This window comes from Meleagris gallopavo, chromosome 4, assembly GCF_905368555.1.
Source record: "Meleagris gallopavo chromosome 4, MGAL_WU_HG_1.1, whole genome shotgun sequence".
NCBI lineage: Eukaryota > Metazoa > Chordata > Aves > Galliformes > Phasianidae > Meleagris > Meleagris gallopavo.
The window spans coordinates 60,596,528-60,622,682 of record NC_139407.1 but is presented as its reverse complement, the minus strand read 5'-3'; the positions used below and the strand labels follow the sequence as shown (position 1 = coordinate 60,622,682).

Here is a 26,155-nt window from a genome sequence, read left to right as displayed (position 1 = left end):
AAGACCAAATGCCGGGTCCTGCACTTTGGCTACAACAACCCCAGGCGACGCTGCAAGCTTAGGGCGGTGTGGCTGGAGGACTGCGTAGAGGAAATGGACCTGGGGGTATTGATTGATGCTCGGCTGAACATGAGCCGACAGTGTGCCCAGGTGGCCAAGAAGGCCAATGGCATCCTGGCTTGCATCAGAAACAGTGTTGCCAGCAGGAGCAGAGAGGTGATTGTTCCCCTGTACTCAGCACTAGTGAGGCCACACCTCGAGTACTGTGTCCAGTTTTGGGCCCCTCATTACAAGAAAGACATTGAGGCCCTGGAATGTGTTCAAAGGAGGGCAACAAAGCTGGTGAGGGGTCTGGAACACAGGCCATATGAGGAGAGGCTGAAGGAGCTAGGAATGTTCAGCCTGGAGGAGGCTCAGGGGAGACCTCATTGCTCTCTATAACTTCCTGAGGGAGGTTGTTGTGAGCTGTGGGTCGGCCTCTTCTCTCATGTCATTAGTGATAGAACCAGAGGGAATGGTTTCAAGCTATGGCAGCGGAGATTCAAGCTGGACATTAGGAAGCATTACTTTTCAGAAAGGGTGGTCAGGCACTGGAATGGACTGCCCAGTGAGGTGGTGGAGTCGCCGACCCTGGGGGTGTTCAAGGAAAGACTGGATGTTGTGTTGAGGGACATGGTTTAGTGGGAGCTATTGGTAGTAAGTGAACGGTTGGGCTGGATGATCTTTTAGGTCTTTTCCAACCTTGGTGATTCTATGATTCTATGTTTTTTGCAAACTAGGATGCAAACAATGTAACACAGTGGAAAGGGCTTAGCTCTTTTGGAAAGGAACACTTAACAGATATGACTACATCATTTTTGCTCATGGGGTGAAAACAGCTCTTGTTTTACTGACAACATGGATATCACGCCACTATTAATGGCATGGGAAATGATGTGAGGTAAAGGAAAAGCATTCATTTTTAGGATGAAAATAACCAATCTGTCTTTCAGCTGTACAGCTACAGTCACAGATAACGAGCAAGTAACAAGGTTGCTCTTTTCATAAACAAGTCAGCATAGACTCAATGTCTAGATTTGATGGCAACTTAAAGAGAAGGTTCTAGTTGCCCCAGGAATTTCACTTCGATGCAAAAATCTGTTAAATGAAGATACAACTATCAAGTTTAGTAAGCACAGCTAATGGCAGCAATATTCACTAAGAAAGAAAGAAGATCATTGTGTATTTTAGGGTATTTAGGAAATCCAGATTTAGCCCTTAGCATTTTCTGAGCTGGGTTTATTATACAAGTCTCACAGGCTGTAATTGTAAAACAAGGAAAACAAGGCTAATAGTGCTTCCTTTCTGCTTCTTGTCACACGCAGGCAGAATAGAGCATAACACAATCCCAGCTAGATAGTCACTAAACAACACCAAAGCACATTTCAAGAATATGAAAAAACACAGAGTAAATAAATGACTTATGTGCAAAACATTTATAAACATTGTCTAAATAAGGGCAGAATAAGTATTCCATAGAGCTGTGTAGGAGCCCATAGCATCAGGGACTAATTTTCTGTAAAAAATTCTCTCTTGGTAGAGTCTACTCCCATTTGACGTACTAGGGAGGGTAGAAAACACTTTAAAAAAAAAAAAAAAAGATTTACACCAGCATTTTATTTGTGTAAACTTTAATCTCCTTACAGTAGAAACTTATACAGTACAAGCCAAAAGTAGTGTAACAATTTTACAGCAAAGCTTACCAGTAAAATGCAAAACTAATTTGTATCAAAAAACAAACTGTGCACTTTCTCAAACTTAATTTTGTTCAGCACATTGTTTTGATTTATATATAATAAGGCATTAATTCTATAAGAATCATTTACTATATTCCAAAATTGCATGACCTAGGTGTAACACTCTATAGCCTGATACCATTTTTGTTCCTTCCGATATTTACAGATTTAGTCTGCCTGCATTGGTATGTAGCATACAAGCACTAAGAACACACACAAGCTTCACCAATATTAGTTTCACATTGAAAAAGATATATATATATATAAAAGCTCAATTGCGATAGCATGTATCTGCATGACTAATTTATGAATATTTTCTTCTGGCAGGATATTTCCTCAATTCCAGTTGTATTTTGGTCTTTCTAAATGAAGAACTAAGCCTGCTCTAAAGTCTCCTTAAACTGGAAGTGGAACCCATTTCTTTCAGCTTCCCAAACCTTGCTTTCTTCCTCCTCCCCAGAACACCAGTCTTAATTTGCTTTGAAAGTTAATTCTGCAATACATGGCATAACTGAATTCATTCTAGCTACTATGTACAGAAATGGCTCAGGCAATTAAGTTAGTCCACCTTGTCATTAGTCAAAACAAAGTATAATTACTGTAGCTGTAAAGGAGGTATCTAGTGTTCCAGAGTAAGTGTGTTTAATTACGGTGGGAGTTTCCTCAGTTCTATTTACATGACAATTTCAGGCTCAATGTTAAATAGTAAGTCATCATTTCCTCTTCGAACTTCAAGTAGTAGAGGTGATTCATTCATCACAGCCTCTTGAAGGTCACTGGAAGTCATCAAAGGACGCCCATTGACTTTAACAATGATATCTCCATCTTGGATACCTCCTCTGCAAAGAAAGAAGAAACAGACAATAAAGAAAAGGTACCAAGTCTATTTACCACCTCTTTGGCAGTTGTGATAACTTTTTATGTGTTTTAGTTTCCTTTAAAAGAGGATTTTCACCCTTCTGACTCTGTTAACAGAGTTCTCTTGCATCTTCTCAATAATTCCTGACATAATATTTAGAAATGTTATTTTCCACATTTTCTGAAAGGTCTCCTCCTCTAAGCTAAAGCTTTGTTGTAGACAATAGTTCAGGCAATGTCTTATGTGAATGCCTTATTCAGGCTAGAGTAGAATTTTAGCACACAATTTTTTTCTTTTTTTAAACCCAAAAGCACAATTTTAAGTTGTTTAAATACAAATCAAGATTGCCATAAAATATACTTGAATATGAACAAGAGTACTGCCTACTAGTATTTATTTGGAGATTTATTTATGAAGAAAATAAAGCGCTCTACACACCTATGAGAAGGTGAATTTGGAACAACTTCATGCACGTAAATTCCACTTCTGACATCAGGAAAATCAGCATTATTGTGTTTCAATTCTTCCACCAAGCTATAAGAAGAAATACAAAGGGTTTCATTTCACTAGAAAAAGTAGGAGCATTCAGAAATTCTTATTTGCTAATATATTTATTCTTAAATTTTCGTGATCAAAAATGAACACAGCACAGAGACAATAGCACTCTCTGACCTACATGCTAAAAGGACCAGACATTCCTGTCCCAAACAATTAACACTGGTAATAACTTAGAAATTTGTTCATGTTTTTACTTCTTTCATCTTGGACAATACTCTTAATTTGTCTTTATCTAGAGCATTATTGCTTTTGACAGCATCTAGCATCATACAGGAGATTAGAACTGTGAATTTTCCAAGGAAACTACAACTTCCTTAATTTTTCTGCATATACACCTTTATAAAGAAGACAGAAACAAACTGCAAAATAGGGACCCTAAAAACATCCTGTCATTTCTGAAAAAATCACATCATTTGTGTCTGTGTACAATGTGGGCTCAGGCCCACTTTGAGAGAGATTTAAACTAATGCTGAATTAGTTTGCTGCCCATCATGAAAAGCTGGAGACTCTCAGATGGAAAGAAAACTGAAATGACTGCATACAGTTTAACTTCGCTTTAGTTTTTATTGAGGAAGCTAATACTTAAAAGACAAACAAACACAGCGAGAAAACTTGTCTTTTCCCAAAAAAAAGGCCTGCAGATCTTGCACTGCTTCATTAGACACCACAAAACCAGTGAAATCTTGCATCGTGTTCATAACATAGTTACAAGAAAATCATTCAGAACTCCTCATTGTTGGTGGTGATCCAGAGATCTTAATACCATTCCACTGATTTATTCCAGCTGAGGATCTGACCCTTTAGGGAGGACTGAAAGAGTAACTCAATAAATAAAGAAGGCTTTACTACAACACCAGCTGGAAATTGTCTTGTTTAATTTTGTAGCCTACTGCCACTTTGGAACTATGCCTACTGCTGGGAATGAACCCTCATCTGTAATTCCAGCATACATCCAGGTAGCAGCAAGACATGAAGCATTAAGAAAAAGAAAAGAATATAGAACTGGAGGAAGGTGTCCCTATTCAGATTTTGTTGATATGGGAGCACACAGGTTTGAACTTTCACAACTACTTTCCTTCCAGTTAATGGTTAGACAAAATCTCACATCATTTGGGCACTACTGTTACTGATAAAATTGCTACAAAACCCTCAGAGTCACCTGAATGCAGCAGCTTGTTTAAACAACACCTAAAAACTGCTGTCATTCCAGACATGTTTTTCAAGAACTTAAGGAAGTACTCAGGCCCTTCCTAATTCCCTCCAGATTTCACACGTTATGCACAATCATATAGATCACCTCTCTGAGATACTTACGCAGGTGTGATTGTCAGCATTCGGATGCCAATGAAACGCTTTTTGCTATCTGAAAAGAACACAACAGGTGTTTAAGAAATTCAGGCAAACATGGACAAAATAGCCACTTCGTTGACCCAAGTACCTGTCTATTGAAACAGAAAGTATTTTTAAAAAAATCTGATCAGAAATCATGCACATCTACACTAAGGTCACTTATTTTGCTTAATTCTGGTATACAGAATGACAATCTTGCTCCCTGCCAATGAGAGTAAGAGAGAAGCTCATTTATTCTATGTAAGACCTTTCCTTCAGGAAAAAAAATTCATGAATTATTATCAGATGACTTCAGTAAATGGAAGACCTTATAACCAACTGCCGCTTCTTCTGAAACTGGTCAAGACAATGTAATCATATAATGTTCTCACTATAACTGCAGAAACAGGATTAAAAAAAAAAAAAGAAAAGAAAATTTCCAACTTTCAGAGAAAAAGACAGTCTTATAAATAGAAAAGTAAAAGGATCACACCAATTTCTATTCCAAAGAGTGAAAAACAAGATTAAAAAAAACAAACACATAGGCATTACTCAAGACTCTATAGAAATTTAAATGGTAGAGATTCACTCCGTCAGGAGGAGAGCCGCATTTCTGTAGTCGGCTTTTAGTAGTCATGATACCACACAGCTGTTTAATGAACAAATGCAGTTCGATGACTTCCTGGAGTGCTTCAGTAGTTAGTTATATCCGGTATGAAACAATATTTCCCTTATTTGTTCCAGCATAACTATCCCACAATTTCTTTGAGTTTCTCTATGTTCTCGAGTGAGGAAAAATATTGTTAAGGAGATGTATAGTTTCCTCTAACTTTTGTTCTTTCCAAGAAAAACAGTCCCAAGTAAAAGAATTAGCCCTAAATCTTAAGAGCGTTCAGTACTCCCATTAATGTCACCAAAAATGCTGAGTATCAAAAAATGGTATTTTCTACACTCTAGACAGTCTTACGTCTGTAAGTCATCTCTGCCTTTCCTTGAAAACTTCTGGCTATCTTGTATTTTCTTCTATTAGTAAAACTGTGATCAAAATCTCACGCAGCACTATTACATGAAAATGTAGTCTCAAAAGCATTGGGCATGGCCATGAACACTCATAATTCTTCCCAAATCTACATGGCAAATACAAACACTTAAATACAAATGTTCTTGTTTATTTTAAAAAGCAAAACATGGTAACTGATACACAAAAAAAATAACTCCTCCTTTCTGTGATGTTAGGCAGTTAAACGAAGTTGTCTCCCTGAGATCACAGTCAACCACATGGATAAACACTCTGCAAACAGTTTATTGTCTGTATTACTCAGTTTGCTGCTGGTCATCACCTGTGGGATATTGAAGCATGAATATTCTGGGGGCTGAGTTCAGAATGTTTACATGAAGGGAAACGGAAATAAGAAAAGGGACAAGAGAAACTGATCTGGAAGAAACAAAACAACAAGGGAAAGAGCTAGGCAAGAATGAAGAAACACTGTGTTAATAACGCTGATCTGAAAGGGAATTATTTCCCCAGTGGCTAATAACGTAAGCAAAAAAATAAAGCATTGGAAAAAGTAATCTGGTAACTACATACTCACTGATAAATAAAGGTCTCATTTCACCTTTATCTTTAGGCAGTTTGATCTTATTATACCTTTGTTTATTCAAAAATCACCTTTAGCCCACTCTCTGCAACAAATTTGACACACTTCAAATAGTCTTTCACACTTTATGAGTAACAGTCTACTGTATTAAGTGAAACTATTAGCTGTGAGCTATAGAGTTATTCTGAATGCAGAATCTTGATTTCTCCCCTCCCCAGTCCATGTCATTTTGGACATAAGAAAGCTTCAGGTAAGAGAGGTTAAGTAAAGAAAGCTTTCTTCCATTTGATTTAACCCACGTCAAATATGTTATACAAAGTTTTCATCAACAATAAGTAGAGAGATTAAAATTGATGACTTCATTGTAAGTTCCAGTTGAGACTGAATGAGCATAATAAACCAGTTGTACTATTTTAACACAAGGGGCCTTATGGAGATCACATTGGATGTATTTATTCTTTAATATTTTATCAAATTAATAATTTGCTGTCTTCCATCCTAGAAGATCTATGTCAAACACTTTCTAGTCTTATTGTTCTGCTCATGTCTAAACTAACTAAAGGAATAGATAACAAAGGTAAGACTAAAACTGAAAAATTCTTATCCATTACCAGCAAAAGGCAGTGGTTTAAAAAAAAAAACAAAACAGCAAGATATAAATGGGTATGTGCCAATATAGGAATTCCTAACTGTAAAAGAAGTTGATGTTATTACTTAAATTCAAAATTAGCTAAGAATTTCAGACCTTTCAAGCAGTAAGTATACAGAATGTAGAAAACTGCTGGTCAAAAATACATGAGAGAATATTATGCATCATTCATACTCAGGAAACACAGAATGTTTAGATAATAATTATCAATGCAAATAATTAATTTAAGTGCCATTCTCTCCAAATGTTTCCCCCTCCTTTTCCTGTACTTAGGTAGGTCACACTTGCAGTTCTTACATGTATGGACCTTCAAGAATGCACACCACCTATATAAAATTGGCAGTTATCTGATCAGCTGAGATTTAAAAGACTAAGGGTCAAATTTATTAAATAATATCCTGAACATTTCCTGTATGATAGAGTTAATCTGGAAAGAGATTTTAGAATTTTATCATCCTCAGGCAATGCAATATTTAGAGCAAAATGGTAATACCCTTAAACTTACTTCTATGACCTAATTGTACCATAAGGGCGGATCCCACTGAAATTACTGAAAAGTAGTTGAAGTGAAATAAAACATGATGAAAGCATCCCAAAAATTTTGTTTACATAAATTCCTCATGACAAGAAATAATACAACAAAAATGAAAAGTACTGCTGAGGGCCTAAAAAATGCAAAATTATTTTCAGATATTATGAAACTGTCTGCTAGAAGTTCTCTTCCTCTATGCATCAAGAGCTCTAAATGATTGCTTTTCTGAGGTACTTCAATGAGTTAAAAACAAAATCACCTGTGCAAAGAGTATGTCAAGCACTGAAAGTTACTAATGCTAAGAGTAAGTGTGAATCCTTCTTTGATTATGCAGTAATGAGAAGGTTGAAAAAAAAAAAAAAAAAAAACACAAGTAGTACATGCAAATCACAAGATAAACTGAAATCTTTCACTTTTAAGAACTGCATAGGTAGCATTAGTTAGCAGGTTCACCACTCTGTAGAAGCAGATGTGCCTGAGGGTACCTAAGGGAACAAGGTGGCTTGTTTCAATGGTGACATATCCACCTTCTAGCCCTAACTATCAAGAATCCACTGACTGGTTCCACTGGTGCTGAAAGTCCATTGGTGGACTTCCACTGGGTCTACTTGCAGACATGGCCCTAGATAAACCATTACTCTTCCTTGTAATCTTCCTTCCTACTCTTTCCTTCCTTGAAATGAGCAGTTTGATTCTCTAGGGCATGATCACCACCATTACACATTGCATCTTTCAGAAGACAACAAGAATTATCAGTTAATCACCTACACAAATAAACAATTTTTGGACTTGTTGGCTGAAACAAAATCATGTCAGCTACCTTGAAATGCATTATTAACAAATATTTCCATCAGCTTATTTTTCCAAATAAACAAGTGAAGACAACTTAATTTGGGAAATGTAGCAAAGATCACTCATGTCCACAGAGGCCCTTCGTCACAGATTTTTACAGGTAATGTCTATTGTTTAGGGGTGTGAATAATAAAATGTCACTCCTATTTCTGCGAAGCTGTCTTCTGTTTTCATGTCCAAGGCATTCTATATTAGAGTAATTAGAAAATTACTAAGGTAATGCTGAGTTTTTCCAGTAGTAGGACCCATGCCTTTTTGCATTTCATTGACAAGTTAAGATAATGATTGACAGATGACAGCATCACTGTTTCTTGCAGGCTTTACCTTTATTTTGTTTGTCAAGTGACTCTGTGAGGAACTGAGTAATGCGGTCCGATGGAATAGCAAAGGAAATTCCAGCTGTAACCTTCAAAGTGTTAATTCCAATCACTTCACCATCCTGTTGGGAAACAGAACTCAATTAATATGCTTTTAAGTGACAAGGTTCAGCTCACTTCCTAGCATTTCATTTTAAAAGCTAGCATAAGTAATTCTGGAGCACTGTAATCACTTAAGAAATAAACATTACTTCTAAGGGAGGATCTGGGTTCTGACTCACAATCCTTCTCACATTTAACCAAGTTGATTAGAGAGATTACAGTACAGTTTGTTCATCCAAGGTCCATCCAACCACTCAGCAAGACGTTCCCTCCGCCAAGCAGGTGGTGGAGTCGCATCTATCACCACAGCCAGAATTCACAAACTGCAAAACCAGGGCTGGTTTTAAAATCAGTTATATAGATTGCCCAGATCTCATCTTCGCCCTGCATCCCAGGTTTCAGAGTGCGAAAGAATGTAACTTCTACAAGAACATATTTTTCTAATTGCTGTATAAAGTTTCCTGTAGCCTATAATGCAACATTTCTCAAAGACATATGAACTAAAACTTAATTTGCATTGTTTCTATTAGCCTCAGGTTATCTGTCTACCATTAGCTTGAATGACTAAGAAACTATGATTATAGATATAATCGATGAACCTTTTCAAAGAAAAAGTCTCCCACTTATTTCAAGCAAGCTCTTAAAAAAAAAAAAAGTCACCTCGACTTACCAGATTAACTAGAGGTCCTCCAGAGTTGCCATACTGTAAAAATGACATAAGGGAACAATAAATTGGTGCTTTACTATCAATAAACTACTATCAGGAAATAAAAATTGTACTTGAAGCAGCATTTTGTTTTTAAGCAAATGAAAGAGAGCAAGGCATTTCTTATGCTGCACTGAAGGACACAGTTCTGATGGCAGAAGATTACAAGTAGGTCCTACCATATTTGTTTACACCTCTTATGATTAGATTTCTTTTTTCTTTTCAGTAACAGGCCTTAAATTACGAGCAGCAGCTTAACACTCAAAAGAGTTCTGCCTTAAAATCAACAAGAATCACTAAGTAATTAATATGAGTGTTTCAATTCTGCTAAATAATGTTAGAACAAGATTTTAAGGAGTTTTAAAGTTATATTTCACTAAGGTACATTCAACATATGCAGAGTTCTGAAACAGTTCTATTAATCACTTTGTAACACTATCAGTCTCTCTTATTCTCCACTGGAAAAGAACACAGTGCTTTGCAAGTTTAATCACAGAGCATTGCTATGAGGTAGGTACTACATAAGGACTGATTTAGTAAACACAGAGATCCATACCCCTCTAGGGAGAGCAAATTGCAGCTCTGAGCAATCTGAAATTACCTAATACCTAATGGCCTTCAAAAGAAACATCGAACAGGACTACAGGAAGTGGGAGATTGAGAAATTCCTTGTTCATCTTCATGTTGGCTCAAGAAGTTTGTTTTCGAGTGAGGCCAGAGTTTTCAAGTAGATCTCCTGAACAGCCAAAAGCAGCAACTTACCACTCAAAATAAACCAAAGCTAAGTGATGCATGATAGCAACATGAGCCATATAAACTGTTTACACTTAGATAGCACTGGGGAAAACTTACAGATTCTCTTAAGAATAAAACAGACATTAAAGTTCTAAAAACATATTTGAAGTTTGTGTCTAAACAGAGATCGGTTTCTTATATTGTATCTTTCCAGTGATCAGAAGCCATACACTCAATTTTTATGTCTCACACACAAAGGAATTGAAATTGACTTTTCAGCCTTCCTCAGTTATCATCTCTCATTCACTTTTCATCTGTTTGAAGGATCTTCTTACAGAAGGAATTTTGGTATAAGCAGTACAGCTCCATTTAGGAACTTATGGCTGTGTTTTCTCCTGCTCCATGTTCCTGCTGTCCTAGCATTTCTCAGAAGGCAGCTGCATGCACATTCCTACAGGAAAGTCTTGGCTGAGCCACAGGAATGCTCTGAGTAGACCAGCACTCTAACTCCTCCCATTCTCAGGAGAAAACTAATGCATTAGCTAAGTACACAGCATCCCTATGCCAGTGACTATATCCATATTTTGTGGTTTCAAATGGCAAAGCAACTCGTATGTGTTGTCATTTTCCTCACCTCCTTTACCATCAATATTCCACTTGCTCAAGTATCATCCAATACACTCTGCTAATCTAAACTTGCTCACTAGCTTTTGAGGGCAGTGAATGCCTAAGAATATGCAAGAAAACAGTTTGATCTGGAAGAACGTGAACAGGCGTGAAGTCAAGAATCCCACGTTCTAATTTCTTCTCTGCAACCAAGTCAGACTATACTCCCAAGTAACACATTTATCTTAAGTTTTACTATCTTCTTTTTACATATTAAAAAAACTAATTTCAATTCAGTGTCTTCAGAGCTTCAGCTTCTGTATTATTATAGAAACTTTTTGAAAAAGCAAATTTTTATGCCATCTCTTAGCACAAAGATATATTTACTCTTATGTTTTTTTCTGCTCAAAACTTCTCTCAACTGTGAGAATAAGCATGTGCCAAGAGCTTTGCATGCATAAAACACTGAGCATGAGTTTTCATGTGAAAATTGGTATTGAGGTTCAGCAAACAAATGCTGAAAACATTTTTCTTTTAAAGTCTAACAGATTTAAGATGTGAAATGTCATGCCATTTTCTACCTCAAATATGCATGCAGTGCTTTTTAGAATCGCTACAAGTTATATACACATCCAAGTATCCCACTGAAGCATTTTCAACCTCTTCTGGCTGCTCTGAAGGATATTGTTTTCATGCATTTCTATACAATGTGCAATGCTAGAGGGATGTTTAACTCTATACAGGATTTCAAATTTTATATAATTTTAAATCTAGATTCTTATATGAAGTGTGTGACGCACAAAGGGAAAATAAAAACAACAGCCCCCTTATCTCCTTAAAAATACAAGAACAACAGAAAGCCCTCCTTAAGATCTTACCTGGCTGTCCTGTCATTAAATTCTAGCAGATGCTATGAACTTGACTGCTCCATCTGGTTCTAATGGATGGAGCTGAAAGAAACTTTTGCTCTATTCTACAGCTTGCTGGACCAGACCAGCTGAACAAGCATAGAGAAAAATGTGTTGGTTTACTGCTGGTCTATAGAATCACACCTTACTGCAGAAGATTTACAGAATGAGAGGGGTCTGTCACACATAACATCTTTGCAGACAACAAGCTCATAGAGGTCCATTTTATTTAACATTCCTTTCACAACATTAATGCCTGAACAAAACTGACAGGCACTGCATAGTCTTCTATAAAAATAAGAGCCTATCATTGATTTCAAACAAAGCAGCTTTTATTTGGTGGATTCATCTCTCTGCTGAATATGTGGGTATTTCAAGGTCCCAGAACTGTGAAGCTCAGCTTCTCACATACCTAGTACTTACATTGATAATAGCATCTGTCTGAATGTAATCCATATCTGAGTCCCGCAAGCCAAGTTCTTTGCCATCTCGCTGAGCAGTGCTGACAATACCTGTTGTCACAGTGTTCTGAAGGGCAAATGGGCTTCCAATTGCCACCACAAATTCTCCTGGTCTTAGATCAGCAGAGTGCCCCAGTAACAATACGGGTAATTTTTTCTTAAATACAACAGGAAAAAAAAAAAGCTATCATTAGTTTGTATTGAAAATAACTTGTCTAGAAAGATTAAAAAAAACTAGTTGGAAGTTAGGAACATATACTTTGCATTATATTAATGCATCTCACTAGAACTGCCTCAAACCATCTTCAGAAACAAAATGCCATCAGCATTATCTTCCAGTTTCATCCAGAAAAATGCTAGCAAGATTTTGAACAAAATTTCCCTATTTTCCAGTAGATTCTTCCCTCCTCCTCCTAGAAATAACATACAAGCCTGCCACTTCTTCTACATAAGCTGCCAGAAAATGTACTGGACACTAAACGAGTAAGGAGAATGGCCTGCATCTTCAGTTAAAGGTAGCCAAACCTGGCCACATGTTAGCTGAGCTGCTTTTTCTTTTATAACAGCTCACAGAATCATTTGAATTAGAAGGGACCCTTAAAGGTCATCCAGTCCAGCTCCCCTGCAAGGAACACTTACAGCTAGATCAGGTTGCTCAGAGCCCCATCCAGACTGACTTTGAATGTCTCCAGGGATGGAGCATCCATCACCTCTCTGGGAAACCTGCACCAGGGCTACAAACTTTGTCCTTACATCCCATCTAAAACTTCCTCTTTTAATTTGAAACCATTTCCCCTTATCTATCACAACATGCCTTGCTAAAGTGCCTGCCCTCTTCTTTCCTATAGCCATCCCCTGCAGAGAAGACAAAGTTATTCAGTTCTAAGATAGGACAAAATTTCCAGACCTATAGAGACAATTTGTTCAGTACGTTATCTCCAGATACATTTCCAGGGAATCCTTAAGCATATATTCCAGCCAGTACGTCTGTACTCAAGGAAACTTAGATAAGGTTACCAAATTAATTAATTCAGCTCTTTATACCACTCACCTTAGGGTGGATCTTTATTGTCGCAATGTCAGATTTCTTGTCAATGTCTCTGATGGTTGCTTCATATGTATCTCCATTCTGTAGCTGTACTTTCAACTGCTGTCTCCCTGATATAGCATTGGTACTTGACACCACGTGTGCATTGGTCACAATTAAACCAGTATCAGACATAATAAACCCAGATCCACTGGAAAGTGGGACATTTCGACCAAACAGAGGGTGCCTATACAAGAAAGAAGTAAATGTAATTCATAAGAGAAACATAACTTAGAGAAGATCATATCAGAGATCATTTACACCACCTTTCAGCCAATAGCAAAGCATTTGATGACCAACATTAAAATCTTCACCAAAAAAAAAAAAATTGATGCATCTCTTTCTGAAAACTGCACACTGATTTTAGTCAGTGAGACAGGAACTGATTTTTTTTTTTTTTTTGGAAAGCTTTGTCCTTTTCCTTTGATTTCCGCGTATTTCTTTATTGGTTTCCTGCAGAACAGCTAAATGACAAAAACGGAAGGAAGAGGACCCATCTGACCCAAGAGCTGTTTCTTCCATGTGAGAAAAAAATGACGACAGAAAATTGTAAAGCTGATAAATGGACTGATACTCTAATGGGAAAAATTTTGATGAAGAACAAAGAAGGAACCTTGTAGCTAGGCAGAGGAGCAAATAAAGAGGAGACATCTGAGGAAATCATGAAGCACAAGGGTAGGCTGGCAGAAAAAGATGTCTGGAGACTGAAAGGATTTGGAATGTAAAAGACAAAAGAAATGAAAAACACTAACAATGGGTAGATTTGGTGGAGAATGACACTTGCTGCAATACAGACAGTTAGGACTTTATAAACTGTTTAGAGTACTACGACTTTTCCATGTGAACAATTGCTGTAATGATCTTAGATTTGTTAGGGGAACAGAAAGTGCTGCAGAAGATGAGAAAAGGTCCATAAGTTCTTCCTTCTTTCAAGATGTGATCCTTATTAGGAAATTATTTGAAAGTTCTGGACTATTCAGCAGTAAAGAACTGGAGTCAATCCCAGGCAGAAGGCAGATATTACAATTAGCACCCAGCAGGCTGCTGGACAAACTAATAAAGAAAAAAAAAAAAGCCTTCATATAAAATGCAAAGATCTTAAAAATATTCATCTGTAACATTCTCACAAAATACCAATCGTGTACACAAAGTCCACGTTCCAGAAAAACTGACTAAATGTTAATAAGTTAAAACTCTCTACTCAGCTTCAGTTATGCTGTATGTCTTGGACAGCAAATTTAGCACATTTTTTCCCCTATCAGAAATCATTTATGGATTTTGATAGGTTACAGATAGTCAACAAGCTGCCTCTTCATGTTCTCCCTGACAAAATAAAATCAACTGACATTAGATATCATTGAAAATGGAACAACCAACAAGGTGATATATTTTTTCAGTTTGTTTTTGGCCTTGATTTTTAAAATTCTGAAATAATAAAAATAATTGAATATGCAAACATTTTAGTTATTTTAATCAAGAATGAAGACACATCCAAAGATGAGATACATATTTTGTATGTAGAGCACTCTAAAACCAGTACAACTTATCTACTAAACTGGAACAGAACACACAAATTGGTAATTGTACTATTCATGCAATATCTCAATTTCACAATCTTTAGATCTTCCTTCTCCAAATAAATGAGTCTACTATGATGTTTCAGAGTATTTTGTGAACATTAGAAACTCAAAAGCAAAGTCAGTACATTGTTCTGTTTAATTGGAAAGGGAAGAAAGGAAAGTATTTGTAGACTTTTGTAAAACAATGCAATTACAACTCAAAAAATTAAAAGAATTACCTGAGAAAAAGTTCAATGTGCACAACTGCAGGTGCAATCTTTTCCACCACATCTGCTATGAAGTTGAATTTGTATCTTGGACTGCTGGACTGTAGGTGACCTATACTAGCAGAAAGAATTGGATATGTTAGTAAGACTGTACCCTTTTCACCAAGCAGATAAGATTATTTGAAATCTGTTTCTCCTACCAAGACAGCTTTCAACTAGATACTGGAAAAGGTACTAAAGACGTTAAGATTTGTTAAAAACCTTGTTTTGTTTGATCCTTAAAAAATTAAACAGCAATATTACTTGATTATAATTTCTTTGACTTTCTTAGAAGTCTTTGTCCACAATATTTTTCACAGGACAGTGATTAATTAGCATATAAAATGCATAGAATCATAAGGTAAGTCAAGTTGGAAAGCATCTTGGGAGGACTCTGGTTCAACCTCCTGCTCAAAGCTGGATCAGCTACTAAGGTAGACCAGTTTGCTCAAATGCTCTGTCTAGTTGGAACTTGAAAACCCCCAAGAACAGATACTCTATGGACTCTGTGGGTACTTGTCCCACTGCTCCAATGACCCCCATGAGATAGAAGTTTTTCTTATAGTCTGAATCTTTCTTGTAGAAATTCATGTTTCAACTCATACCCATGGTCTCTCATCCTTCCACTACTTGCTGCTGTGAAGAGCCTGGCTTCACTTTCTCAATAACTTCCTCATGAATACCTGTTGTTAGGTGCTCATGAAACTCTTTCTTCTCCAGGCTGAACAAGAACAAGCCCTGTTCCCTTAGCAGGCTCTCACAGCACATACACTCCCATCCCCACAATCTTGGTGGCATTCTGATGAAGTCACTACAGTTTATTAAAGTCTTTCTTGTATGGAGGGGTCCAACAGGATGCAGTTTTCAAGATGTGGTCTAACAAGTGCTGAGTAATATTACTGCAGCAGTTGAGAACTGCTTTTACAGCCCAAGTTTGGATTTTTTGAAATAGATACACTAGAAACTTGCTATAAATGATAACCTTTGCAACTAAAGAGTTTGGCAAGCTCACATGTAAGCTGTCACAAGTAGTTGAACACAGCAATAGTTTACTATATAATAAGCATTCATCTGATAAAGGTCTGTGCAATACTAGGTCAAACAGCATTATACACAGTAATTAGAAATACAGAATATAATTCTGTGGAATAGAGACCTTACAGGAAAAAGGCATCATGACTTCTAATGTCACAACACCACAAACAAATAACAGCATTTGTGGTGGAATTCCACACTTATCTGCAGTCCTAATACATGGAGACACATCGCCACATATCTTAAACATATGCTAGAGGACATATCACTACATTCAAACATCAGTGATAACTATAGGATATAGGGCACTAGTAGACAAATTGCGATTGAATACAATCAAATCTGGTGCTACAGCACACTATTTAGCCCAGGAGTTAGAATTCTATTTGGTGAAGAGGGAGAGTGTCTACATTTTAACTTCTACTTTTTATTGTCTAAACGACACCAACTATACAGAAGTGATGTTTTGTGCCAACATAATTTGCTCCAAGTTCAACTCATGCTGAAGAATGAGCTCACAGTAGGTCTTATACTATTTTGCGTAATTCTCAGTTCAAAGGTTATTTTCACCACTGTATCTAAGGACTTGAAGCAAAGACAGTAGCTTTGTAACTTTTGGAACAGACACAACACCACTATGAACAAAAAAAAAAAAAGTATTAAAGAGATCAGATTAAGCCAATGAGGTATTTCTCCATAAAAACCTGTGAGTAGTTTTTCCCACTACTGGATGCGAAATTTACTTTCAAGGGGAAAGAAACCGTGCTTACATTTAGCAAGCTAAATTTATATGATACGGTATAAACAGATGGAACTTGGCAGGACTAGATTCAGTCTATTATTTCTATGTACATTCTCACACACCCTGAAAAATCACTTTAAACAATTGAATATACTTCTTTCAGTACTGGGTTTAAAAGAGACGATACAAGCGCGAATTAAAAAGTCAGACAAATATAAGCAATACTTATATACTTAACACAATATGTTGTCATTTATTTTGCTTTCTGGGGCACTGAGGATTAATCTTAGCTTCAGCTCACAAGAAGCTTGCCTGATTACACAGTATACCCTTTGAAGTCTACTAACATGACTTTAAATGCTTGCATACACAGCAATGTTCACTGGTAGGATGCAACATTATCATCAAGTGTATCTTAATACAAATGACTACACATCTATGAAAATCAGTTGGACAGACCTTCAGCCACTGAATAAAAGTATGTTTGGGAAAAGTACTGTGAATGCAGGCTTCCTGTTGGTGTGGCTCTCTGTAAGGGCAACTAAATCTCTTTATATCTGCTGAGTGCTGAATTGTTTCCACCCATGCCAAATTGTCACAGCATTGTACATGGCCAAAAGCAGAGAAGGAAGCCTGCCAAAAGCTCAGCTTCACACTGCTCCTAACCCATCATGAGGCAAACATTATGAGTGGCTTTCCAGGTATGATTTGGGGGTAAGCAGAAAGAAAATCTGAATAAGACAGCAGATGAACATAAATATTGAAAGAGTGGAAGAAAATAAAATGCAATAAAATGGAGATGAAACTGTAAAACTGAAGCAAAGCTTCTCTTCTTTCCATTCTCTGTTAGAGTATTCCTTGGTTTGAACACAAATCCTGAGCCTTGCTGCTGGGATCAGAAAATAGCAAGACTCAGACCTGAAGGTGAATCCCAACTGGCCTTCCCTAGTGGAAGGGAAAAATTAAAACAATGAGGATTAAGAATAATATATATGTAAACTCTGTAGGAAAGGTCTAGCTGAAGATCATTGGGCTGATGAGAGATGAGCTGTCCTTGTTAGTATCTGCTGAGGGCTAAATACTGGTGAAAATTGACTTACAATCTTGAGATGCTTGCATGGAAACTGATCTCTCTTCAATTCTGTTCTAGAAGCCGGGGGTGACAAGAATCTATGTGTCAGACCTTCAATCTGCCCTTTAATTTGCATTACCTGTTAGAGTACAGCTACTGCTCTTACTGAAACATAAAATTAAATGTGACTTTTTCATTCTCCTCTTCTGGGCCAGACATTCTTGCTGTCTGGCAGTTCCATGCAGCTCTCAGACCTCTGCTGGACTGCGACTGTAAAAGCTTTAAGTTTCATGTTTTTGACCTATTGACCTACAGAGATCTGCTGCATATTTTTCCAAAGGTTTCTCAATAGCATCCATTATTTTCCATGTTGTTACTGCATGTTCAAAATCATTTCACATTAGTCAAAGCTGATTTATCTTGGCAAAAAGAAATAATGTATGCCAACTATCTATAAAATAACCAAGGCATTAAAAAGTGCTGCAAACTTGAAGTAAAAACAAATTTATACTGGACAAGTCCTTAGATTTCTGCAACTTTCTTATTAAAAGAACTAGATTTGTCCAATCATACCCTCAAATCAACCAGATTCAGCAAATCTGAACTCTCATCCCAGCACCCTTTACAGAGCACTTAAAATCCATACTTGGGTATAAGTGCATAAGCTGGAGTTTAAATCACTCAGTCTGTTTTGTTAAATTTGATCTCACAGTTCCAATTCTATGGGCTCCAACTACATTGGATTTATATGGATAAAGCTAAGTGTCAGGTAGGAGTCACTTATTTTCAGCAAAAAACTTGGATAACAGCATTACCTACAGGATATGAGTTCATTTAATAGCTTTATGTTTACTTTCTTGCAGAGGCAATAAACCCACTCCAATCACATTAACACTGCTGTAAATCAGGAGCAACAACAAATTTGTGGAGTTGAAAAAGAACTGGGAAAAAAAAAAAAATCAGCAGAAATAAATTGTCATTGTTCCTCTGAAAACAATAAAATTAGAACCATTTAGAATTTCAGAAGACTGAAAGTTTTTGAATATCTGCCAACCTACTGTAGAATTTAATCAAATCACATTCAATGCTTTCTTAAAGACAATACTTTGGACTAAGAGCTACAATTTTAAATTTGTTAGGAACTTGTGAGTCTGGGAAACTTATTCTTTTGAGACTGTTCTCCCATTCCTCTTCTAAAACCAACTACAGAAAGGATCTGTATGTTCAGCAAAATTATTATGTCTAAGGAAAGACTGCAACCTGGCAGATCTGATCTCCAGGGATAAATATTGTCCTTACTGTGCTTTCATGGAAATAAATGAAAGACAAATAAAAGATTATAAAGTCTCTACACAAAAAAACAGAAACATCTGCTGGAAATGTATGTTCATGAGCAGCTTTTCTGATGAATTCAGCATTAAGATCAAGTTGCATAGCTGTGCACTGACCATAAAGCCTTGATGGGTTTAATGCCACTTTATGGTTCAGGCAACTTGTTTATACAATGGATGTCTACCATGAACAGATGAAAACAATTTGGTGAACCAAAACCAAAGTTGCTTTCTTGTGCAGTACAGCAGTCACAATGACTAGACAGAAAAACTAGTGCATGCCTTCCATCAAAGGTACTTAACCTCCTTACTGAGTTCAGAAGCTTGTTATTCCTCCTTCCCAAGTGGCTCTCACTTGGAGACACTATGAGAACATCTCTTTTCTGATGGATATCTTTTACAAGAACAGTAAAGCGCTGTACTCTCAAAATACACCAGTGTACAAGATTCATCCTCACCTGCAGGAACTCAAAATTATCTCAGACATAAGGAAAACAATCAGTAAAGAAATGTAATTGGAGTTTACTTGCAGCCAATACCTTGCAACACATTTCTCTAAATACACCTGGAGGCAGTTGCAAAGCTTTGATGACAGCAGTGCTGGTAGGAGACCTCAGTACCTCTTAATTGGACAATTGCTCAGAAATGCAAGCAATGACATGCTCATTTAGTTACTCCTCTGTATCTTTATGGTTACACACTTGCACATTCCAAATGCCCCAGGCAGAACTACTAGCATTTACACTCCTTAAGCTAACTGTATTTTCAATTGTTTTTTTTCAGGAACTAACTTCTAGGCTCCTGTCAGTTAAATTTTTGCAAGACAAGGGTAAGACTTTACATCACACCCACTTTGCAACAGCAACTTCTATTATACAAAGCAGAACCCTCTAAAAGATCAGTTTTAAAACCAATGGGACTTCCTTCCTGGAATTTCCTTCTACAAAGGTTTTCTAATCAGTCTTTTGTTTTTCCTTAGGAGAGAAAATCCAAACCTTCTTTTGACATTTGACCTATCTTCCAAAAACCCATAAGCCAAATAAAACTGCAAAGAATTATTAACTGTACTGATAATGCTGTATTGAGAGTTCATGAACATCCCTCTGTGTAAGAAAATATCTGAGATAAATCAGCCATAAATTACACGTGATCTCATGAATACTTTGGGCAAGGACATTTTAATAGATTGATATGCGACATTGTCCAATCTTGTATTTGCTACAGTGGGAAATAAAGCTCTGTAGGAACAGCTCTTTGACTACAGAGTTTGTCTTCCATAAACACTTATGACATTACACTGATCTATACAACTTTGTGACAGAAAGTGACAAATGGAAGGAAAAACCTAACTGTTTCAATATATTACCATATAGTATGATATCTTAAGTTAAACAGGTGTAAAAAAAACATCATCACAATTATTTGTAGCATATAATTTAAATACGCGCAGAAGTTCTGCATACCATTCCTATTAGTGTCTTTGATAAGACTATGGGTCTGCTCAGATGCATAAGACTAACAGCATAGGTAGTGGCTTTCAGGACACAGGCATATACTGAAGAATATCTCATTGCAGCTTTCCAGTATTTAAAAGCTGATTTTATAAAGGAGGGGAATCGACTTTTTACAAGGGTAGAGGGTAATAGGACAAGAGGGAATGGTTTTAAGCTCAAAGAGAGAAGGTTTAGATCAGATGTCAGGGGGAAGTTTTTTAGAGAGTGGTGAGGTGCTGGAACAGGCTGCCCAGAGAAGCTGTGGATGCTCCATTCCTGGAGGTGTTCAAGACCAGGTTGGATGGGGCCCTGGGCAACCTGTGGTCTAGTGCCAGATCCGGAGGTTGGTGGCTCTGCCTGTGGTGGGGGGGGGGGGGGTGGAGCTTGAAGATCCTTGAGGTCCCTTCCAATCCAAGCCATTCTATGATTATGTGACAGAAGCAGAAGTTTCCAGAGCTGCTCCTCAGAGCCACTGAAGGTTCTAAAAAGACCTAAGTCATGCTATATAAGCCTACAATTACCTATGATTGTTTTAACGTATGCATGGGTAAGTAAAATTGGATTGACTTTTTAACTAGATTAAGCCTCCAAAGTCTGAGTCATCTGAGGCCAGATTTCTTTCACCAGTGGGGAAAATAGAGACACTCGACAGTAATTTCAAACTGTTGATTTTCTTCTAAAACCTCTCATTACAGACACTGCATGTTATTGTTAAAAAAAAAAATAAAAAATAAGTACCATAACTGAGTTCTATTCCTGGCTCAACCACCAGCTCAATATGACCTTGGGCAAGACACTTAGTTTCTTTGAGCTTCAGTTTGTACAGCTGTAGAATTGAGTAAAAAAAAAAATTAAAACTTCACAGAGAACCAGATGCTTCAACTAAGCTGAGGTTTACCAGAACAAAACATAAAGCCAAAATAAAGCGAACACTAAAACAGTTGCTTGAAAAAAAAAAAAAAAAAAAAAAAAAAAAAGCTTTACTCAATGCTCTGAATTCCTAAGCCTATTAAACAGTAGGCTCAGGAGGATTTCTTTTAAAAAAAAAAAAAAAAAGTCATATATTCCAACCCCCTGACAGTATCTAAGCCCCTAGATGCAGGCTAGCTCACTCATTTTGGTTAAACACTTTAAATATGTCAAGCGGATCAATTCCAACCAATTACTAGGAGTACTAAAACTAATGGATGCTTATGGGGAATACAAAGAAACAAACAGCAATTTATAACTGCAAAATACTGGAGAGACTTATCATTGCAGCTCTGGGCTAGCACCTGAGCAATTCTGGACTCTGAAAAGATACTCAGAAAGTAAATTTGGGAATATCGTTTGACCTCCTCCCTCCTCATGTCACAGTTTGCTTTCTTCGAAGAGTGAATATACGAGAAGTCTCCCAGTCACAGAAAGGTTTTAAAGGCCATTAATAGCCCTTTCACCTCTCCTAGTTTTTAAGAAGTTTGCTATCTATAAATAAGTAGAATGGTTAAGTGGTTCACCTGCCATTTTGGATACACTAATACATGATTTAGAACTCTGCTACACATATGATTTTTCTTTCCAAGAACAGTATTTGAAAGGATGTAGAAATACCATCTTAAAATAATATACAAGGAAGTGTGTGAAAATAAACTAAAAATGTTAACACTTCCATGAAGTGACCAATTTTAGTAACAACGACAAAAAAAAATTCAATGTAGGTGATTACTAAGCTTTTTAAAGTTATACCATCCAGCCTGCAGTTACCACAATTAATTACAATAGCCTAGGACAAGCAAAGACTGTAGCATGCTAATGAAAAGCAAAGGACTGTCTAATATCCTGACTGTGCATTTTAAACCATAAGGAAAATTTGTAGGCATCCGTTCCCCTTTCAATTCCAATTTAAAGACCATGGCTTTAAGATTTCCTGTCAGAGGAAGATAAAACAGACAAAAGACTATACTTCACATGTTCTATCTGGTGCTTTTTCTGCGCAGTTTAAGCTACACAACTTTAACCAGTCTCTTGCTAGAGATGTTCATCTGGTTAATAAATTTAACATCTGCTAACATCTCCAGGGAAGGTCTCAGAGCACACCTGCAGGGCTGCGCTCTGTATTGGATGTGTCGTAACGGCTCTGCAGGGCAGCCCAGGCGTGTAACGTTACTGAAAAGCATCAATAGTGAGTGCCAACCCTGGGATGGTTCAGTCTGGAGAAAGAATGCTCAGGAGAGACCTTACTGCTCTCTACTATTCCCTGAAAGGAGCTTGTAGTGAGGTGTGGGTCACCCTCTTTTCCCAGGTAACAGCAATAAGACAAGAGCTAATGGCTTTAAGTTGCACCACAGGAGGTTCAGGTTGGATGTTAGGAAAAAGTTCTCAGGAAGAGTGAAGTATTGGAACGAGCTACCCAGGGAGGTGGTGAAGTCACCATCCGTAGAAGTTTTCAATAAAAAAGCAGATGTGACACTGGGGGACATGGTTTAGAGAGGTCACAGGCATAGGCCAATGTTTGGACTAGATGATCTTAGAGGTCTTTCCAACCTTAATGATTCTAAAACAAGGGTGACACAGATGGTATCGGGGTAAGCTTGTAGTGCTGCCTGGATGGTGATTGTGAAGGGTGTCAGTGCTGTACTGACCTGACAACTGTGCTTGTGGTCACTGCTATGCAATGAGCACAACACTGAAGTATCCACAAGCATGCCACCACCGTGCAACCTTCCTAACCTCTACCAGAGGATCAAGAAGAGGGATCTGTGCTGTTCAGAGAGGACCCGATCCCTTCACGTGTCCCTGACCCCCGCCACAGCGATTACCAGCAACAGGACGGCTTGCCTTGCCCTGGGGGAACCCCCAGCCTTCCCAAGCACCCCAAACCTCACCTTTACCCACCCTCCTGCTCACACCACCCGCCGCAGGCCCTGCCATGCTCCTACCCGATTCGCAGGCTCCTTTCTGCACCTGGGCGACGGCGGGCAGACCGTGCTGCAGCGCCTTGCGGCTCACCGCCTTCAGCTGGCAGATGTTGTCGTAGGTGCGGCCGTCGCTGCCGCACACCTGGGCGCTGAGCTTGCACTGGCAGACCCCCTTAGCGAAGCGCTTGCCCATGGGGTAGCGGCAGTCGAGGCTGTCCCCGCAGGGAGGGTCTTCCTTGCGGCCGCACGAGTCCCCCTCTCCCGCGGCGCAGATGAGGCAGCAGTTGCAGCGGTCGGGGACGTAGCCGCTGGGGCAGCTGGGGCTGGGGCACTTGGAGACATCGCAGCGGGTCGGGCACTTGGCTCGGGCTGCCGGGATCTCAGCGGAGCCGCGGCTGAGGCAGAGCAGGAGCAGCGGGCTGAGCAGCGACAGCCGCATCCTCGGCTGCGGGGAGAGCGGCGGGAGGGGCGCGAGGAAGGAAGGGGAAAAGCGCGGTCGCGGCGCAGCGAGGGACGGGAAAGTCGAGTAGCGCACACAGGGGTGGGGAAGTACTCGCGGAGAGCGGCAGATGGGAGGGCAGAGGCTGGAATACGAAGCCGCGGGAGGGAAGGGCAGCTCGGTCCCCGGGACTAGCTGGCAGCGCTGAGGGACCTGGCCATGGCCCAGCGGCCGCAGGACACAGCGAGGACAAGCCGGGACGAGTGGAGCGGCGGGGATATATGTGGGACGAGCCCGGGGCCGCCGCCGCCGCCTCCAGCAGCGGCCGAAAGAGCACCGCCACCGCCAGGCCCCACCCCGGCGGGGAGGGACCGCTCGTTCCCCTTGGGCGGGGACGCCTGGTGAATTGGTGGCCCGGGGGCAGCCCTGCTGCAGCCGTCTGGAGGTGTGAGGGAAGAGGATGCGCTAAGATAACGGGTATATATTTATATTTATATATATGTATATACACACACACACACACGCACACGTGTGAAGGTGCATATCTGAAGTTGTGACTTCTGGGAAAAGAGGGGTAGAAAGCTATTCTTTCTCCCCATGTAGAATCCTTTAAGTTGGAAGAGACTCTGAAAGATCATATAGTCCCCTGCAACGAGAAACACCAACAGTTCGATCAGGTTGCTCAGAGCCCCATCCAGCCTGTCCTTGAGTATCTCCAGGGATGGGACATCCACCACCTCTCTGGCCAATCTGTTCCACTCACTGTAAAAAACTTTCCTTATATACAATCTAAATCTCCTCTCTTTTATAACCACTTCCCCTTGTCCTGTTGCAACAGACCCTGCTAAGGAGCCTGCCCCTTTCTTTAGGTATAGTTTCCAGAAGCTTTACAATAACTTAAGGAGAAAGACCTTTGACGTAGCTCATCTGAAGACCACACGAGTATGGCAAACTTTACTTATTGCATATGACTCACCCTTTGCTTCTGCCCATAGTTCCTTTTTCATTCTTCACGTTAGACATACAACTTATTAAACTCTGCAATGTAGTGCTTTGGGCTTTCTCTCCACCATCCCACAGACTGGGTGTAAGTAGGCAGTGGATGACTTTAATTTACTGACCAGCTGCACCTGGTCTTATGGTCATTTAAAGGGAGAAATGCTAGTACTGTCTTCTAGTTAAGGACCTTAAATGCAGTAGGGAGAACCCTCAGCTACAGAATGTGTTCTTTTGTTTCCTGTGTACAGGGGCAGAATTCAAGACTGGATTCTGCAGAGAGCTGCAATCCCTCTTACAGAAAGTTATAGGTGACAACTAAAGACATTTTGTGGCTTGAGATGAGAAAGCCATAAATTTTGCTGCATCTCATCGTTTCTTTAAAGGTAAGATCGACTGTTTTATTTGCAAAGCAATATATGAAATATGGAGAAAAAAAAAAAAAAAAGTGTATTTTAATCCCAACTTGCCCTTTAAGGAGACAGGAGATTCCTGAAATGAAGTGTTCAGTCTGAAACGTAGATCAGAAGGAAACAAGAGCTCTGTGTGTATAAAACATGAATGTTTTCATTATTTATGATGACATTTACAAGGAAGAGCTTGGGGAAAATATTTCAAATTATGTACAAATAGTAGTCTCTGTGTTATTGCTGTTAGAGTACAGAATTTTTCATAGGTATATTGATATTCTTATTAGTTAGCTTCTTTTGTAATGGCATGTGAAGATTTCAGACAGCACATAGGAAATACAAGAGAAATACAGAGAGACGAATAGCATAACTTTATCTCAAGTTCCTGAGGTCTAGGATATGTACAAGAAGCTTGACAGAATCTTTCACGGCTTATTAGTTTGCATCTCATTGGAAGGAAAAAAAAAAAAAAAAGTTTGAAAGGTATTTTTTTTCTTGATTGCTGGCTCATAGCCAAATAAAACATAATTTCTCTTTGATGAGCTAAGTGTACAATACTTCCACTGTTTAAGTGAATCATCAGTTATATTCTGAGGAGTACTCATCAGGCTCCTGTTTATTACAAGAGACAAAACGAGAACTATAGGGGGTACATAAGTCTCTATAACCACTTTCTAAATTTTCTTTTTAATTTCATTATTCCCGCTAAAAAAGAGTGATACGGAGTTCAGGGCTAGGAAAAAAGTGAAAAGTGTCATATATGGAGTGGTCCTTTTTTAGAATAGCAAGTAACAGGTTTCATGGCTCGGTGCTACTTGTTGAACTTCTTTCAATTGAATTT

At 38.6% G+C, this 26,155-nt stretch overlaps 1 protein-coding gene across 1 annotated transcript; it reads right to left on the bottom strand.

Moving 5' to 3' along the window:
* Nucleotides 1–1,653: 1,653 nt before the first annotated feature.
* HTRA3 (HtrA serine peptidase 3) lies at nucleotides 1,654–24,223 on the bottom strand. Its single transcript, XM_010710522.4, has 9 exons — nucleotides 23,491–24,223; nucleotides 14,873–14,972; nucleotides 13,039–13,261; nucleotides 11,950–12,144; nucleotides 9,242–9,274; nucleotides 8,477–8,591; nucleotides 4,507–4,555; nucleotides 3,073–3,168; nucleotides 1,654–2,614 (listed from the first exon to the last, which is right to left on the bottom strand). Exons 1-9 carry the CDS (start codon nucleotides 23,906–23,908, stop codon nucleotides 2,449–2,451), a joined length of 1,395 nt encoding a protein of 464 aa, XP_010708824.4. The 5' UTR covers nucleotides 23,909–24,223; the 3' UTR covers nucleotides 1,654–2,448.
* Nucleotides 24,224–26,155: the final 1,932 nt, after the last annotated feature.

Bases quoted from the DNA above. Each gene is read 5' to 3' on its own strand.
- HTRA3 (XM_010710522.4), bottom strand. From the start codon at position 23,908: ATGCGGCTGTCGCTGCTCAGCCCGCTGCTCCTGCTCTGCCTCAGCCGC. The intron at 9,275-11,949 runs GTAAGTACTAGG...TCATTTTTACAG, and splicing joins AGACAGATGCTATTATCAAT to TATGGCAACTCTGGAGGACC. The intron at 2,615-3,072 runs GTGTGTAGAGCG...CTTTCTTTGCAG, and splicing joins CCAAATTCACCTTCTCATAG to AGGAGGTATCCAAGATGGAG.